This window comes from Halyomorpha halys, unplaced genomic scaffold, assembly GCF_000696795.3.
Source record: "Halyomorpha halys isolate HHAL.00 unplaced genomic scaffold, Hhal_1.1 Scaffold78.1, whole genome shotgun sequence".
Taxonomy (NCBI): Eukaryota; Metazoa; Arthropoda; class Insecta; order Hemiptera; family Pentatomidae; genus Halyomorpha; species Halyomorpha halys.
Window position 1 is genome coordinate 186190 of NW_027108467.1, and position 3612 is coordinate 189801.

Consider the following 3612-nt stretch of genomic DNA (forward strand, 5'->3'; position numbering starts at 1 on the left):
CGATCAGTCCATTACACAGCATGCCGATCAGTCCAATACACAGACAGCACACCGATTAGTCCAATACACAGCATGCCGATCAGTCCCATACACAGCATTGCGATCAGTCCAATACACAGTATGCCGATCAGTCCCATACACAGCATTGCGATCAGTCAAATAGAAAGCAAGTTGATCAGTCCAATACACAGCATACAGATCAGTTCTATACACAGCATACCGATCAGTCCTATAGAAAATAATAAAAGGGTTGAATAATAATTATTTGAGAATAGTTGATTACACCGGTATTACATAACAACAGGCACTTGTGTTGTTATGAAATTTTGCCAATACATGAGCTGGTGTTTCTGACTCTCGTCCCTTTTTGTGATATAGGAACCCATTATAATCAATGACCTATAGGTATATGCAAGCACCTAAATACTTATATTCCCTTGTATTGCTTCCCTTAGCAAATATATCATTGGAAAATAATATGTACTGGATAAACATAGGCTCACCCAAACCATCCTATCCTCTTCACATCTGATTCTTGTCAGGTTAGGTTACTATTGTGTTGACATTAAAGAGTTGTTACTCGAGTGAGGTACCAGCTTATTGGCTCTAATTGTCCATCTGTGCACACTAATAAACAACCAACAAAGTTAGTAATCATTCATTAACCAAGATTATCTTCTCTTTTTATACCAGATTAATGTTTTACACCACAACTATTTAAATACAAAATTGTAATATAGTTAAAACATATTATATTTAATATTTACACAAAACCTTTCATTTTCTTTATTTTTTTAGAATTTTTCTTTGAATCTGAGCTCATATTTTGAAGATTAAATAAGTCCGACTATTTTGAATGATCGTTTAACTATTAATTAACACAAACCTCTATTTTAGGATGTTGTTCAATATCAAATAATTGACATTGTTTAATAACAACTAAATTTTATTTTCAGATGGAATAACAATACCTAGTGATACTTGTCTGGTATTCCTCATGAATTCCATGAGAATGGATCCAAAATACTGTAACAATCCAAATGTTTTTGACCCAGATCGCTTTCTTGAAGAAAGTAATACATTAAAATATTCTTGCTCACCATACGGAGTTGGTGTTCGGAGCTGCCCAGGTATATATCTCCAATTATTGCATTGTGAATATAAAATGGCATCATACATAATGTATATTTACAATATATCAACATAATGTATACAATATATGTTTATATACAATATACATAATGTATATTTACTTTATGTTTATCTGTTTTTATATGGGTTTAATTTTAGGAATAATTGATATCACAACTATGGAATATGTCAGCATTATCCGTTTCAATGACAGTAGATGTTCATATACAAAAAATTATATTGCTTGTAGTAGCAGGAGGAAGTTCCAAAATGCATGAGTACTTCTAGTTCCGAGAGTAGTCTCACCTGAGACTGTTTGTAGCAGGTGGAGTGATCCTTTCACCTTCAGTCTGCAGCAGTACCGGTTCCAATCTGGGCTGGGGGAGGGGTTGACCTTATTTTCCTAGAAATAAAATTGACCACGAAATGGAAACGTGACACCTCCAACCACTCTGGTTATAAATGGTTTGTTCTAAATTCCACGTATAAATTTCCTTACTTATAATCAAACATATGGTAGTGGAAGGCTCATAGGTAAGGAATGGACTACTAACTCCATGAGCGTGGGTTCGAATCCCGCCGTGGCAAATAATTATTATCTATTCTGTTTAGCCATTGAGTGCCAGGGTACCCACCCTCATTGAGTAAAAATCTGGCGGTCGAGTGTGATTCTGACTAAATCACCTCCTTGCAAAACCGTTGGTCTAGTACAGTATTTCCTCACACTCCTGACCGTTCATGGGCTGTAGCATTACATATATTATTTATTTATATATATTTTTTTAATAATAAAACATAATCAATAACATTTCGAAGCAATTATCAGGCAAACCACAAGTTCCACAAATAATTATTTTGACTAAAATAGTTACCTTTTATTGTTCATTACTCTAATTTATTTTGATACATTAGCATCTCTCTTTATTTAGTCCTCAAATTAAAAATATAATGATTTACATTGTGCCCGATTATTAAAAATTTACTATGATATATTTAAAGAGGAGTTTTTCTAAAAAAATTAATTGTTACTTGAGCTCTAATAAGGTTGAACTGATAACTGATACGTATCTTTTATGATTATATTGTTCCTACTTCTATTTGTTTCAATGAAGAAATTTCAGTATTTAAACCTAATTACTAAGAAAAATACTTATATTTTTCAGGTGTGTATTTTTCAACATTACTTATGAAAATTACATTTTCAAAAATAATAAGAAGACTAAAACTTAGACCTCTTAAAAAAGATTTGCGATTCGAAGATATCCAATTCAAGGACAGCTTATTGAGAGAAGCGAAAATCCCTTGTGCATTGCTTGTCGAAGAAAGAGCATGATTTCTTATTAAAAATGTAATGTGAAATTTTTATCTTTGTTTTTTAAATAATAATGATTATTATTACTTTTGTTTTAATTAAAACATTCTTTTTAATTTTTAATACTTTTTTTCTAATACAAGCTTTTTTACCATATATCATTATCAACCTATTTATTTTCATTATGAATAAAAAGACTTAATTTTTTTATCTAATGACATTTTAGTATAACACAAGTTAGACACAAGATTTAGTGGTTGTTAGAGGCTGGAATGGGCTGAGATGGAAAGAAGAAAAATTTACCTTCCGATTGTAACGTATATTTAAATAATAATTATAGATTTTCAGGTACTTTTATTTTTCCTTTACAAGAGGTGATATCGCTTACAGTGGAACTAATTACCAAAAAGATAGTACACAAATTTGTTTGTTCTTTTTGATGCATTAAATGTGTAGAAAAATCTAAGTGTGAAAAATGCATTTATTTTCGCCACCAACTTGAATTTTTTTTAATCATAAATATGCATATATATACTGCATGAGTGTTTCTCATATGAAATACTATATGTATTTTATAGTAGCAGTTTAAAGAAAATTTCATAGTGAAAAAAATTGTGTTATAGGTTTAAAAAAATAAATAACAAAATGGTAAATTTTATAAAATGATACGAAGTCCCCCCTCCCATCCCTAATTATGTGTATCCATAAAACTTTTAGCTCTAGATGTAGTTTGATCACCAAACATTCCACTTCACTATCCAGCAATGTCATGATGGTGGACGTTGTCTCGTCTTATTTATTTTTTTTTATTTATTTATTTATCACCCTACCCTGCTTATTAGACAATACGGGTGTTCGCAGCAGTTGGTACAACTCATTGCCGCATATGACAAACATTTCAAAACTGTGCACAGTTTTCTCTTGCTACAAAATAAATTTTGCTCTTCTACTGAGGCCTTGCTGGTGTAGCTTATTCTCTCCTATCCAGGGAGAAGTGAGTAGATCCCACAGCCTCCTTCCACCCATACACGAAGGTCTTGTAGTGCGGGTAGTTTTCTTTCTTCATCAGCTCAGGAAGATCGCTCTCAGTCAGAACATAGAGTCCTGTTTCTCTCATCATCTTGGCTCTCAGTGCTTCATGGCGGTATAGGCAAGTATGACGTGCTCGG

The 3612-nt window shown here is 32.3% G+C and overlaps 1 protein-coding gene across 1 annotated transcript in view; it reads left to right on the plus strand.

Moving 5' to 3' along the window:
* LOC106692931 (cytochrome P450 4c21) overlaps positions 1-2566 on the plus strand; it is a 55213-nt gene extending 52647 nt beyond the window's left edge. The window contains exons 12-13 of the mRNA XM_014439194.3: positions 957-1130; positions 2295-2566. Coding sequence (XP_014294680.1) covers positions 957-1130; positions 2295-2464 — 344 coding nt within the window. The 3' untranslated portion in view covers positions 2465-2566. The remainder of the gene's footprint in view (positions 1-956; positions 1131-2294) is intronic.
* The last annotated feature ends 1046 nt before the right edge of the window (positions 2567-3612 follow it).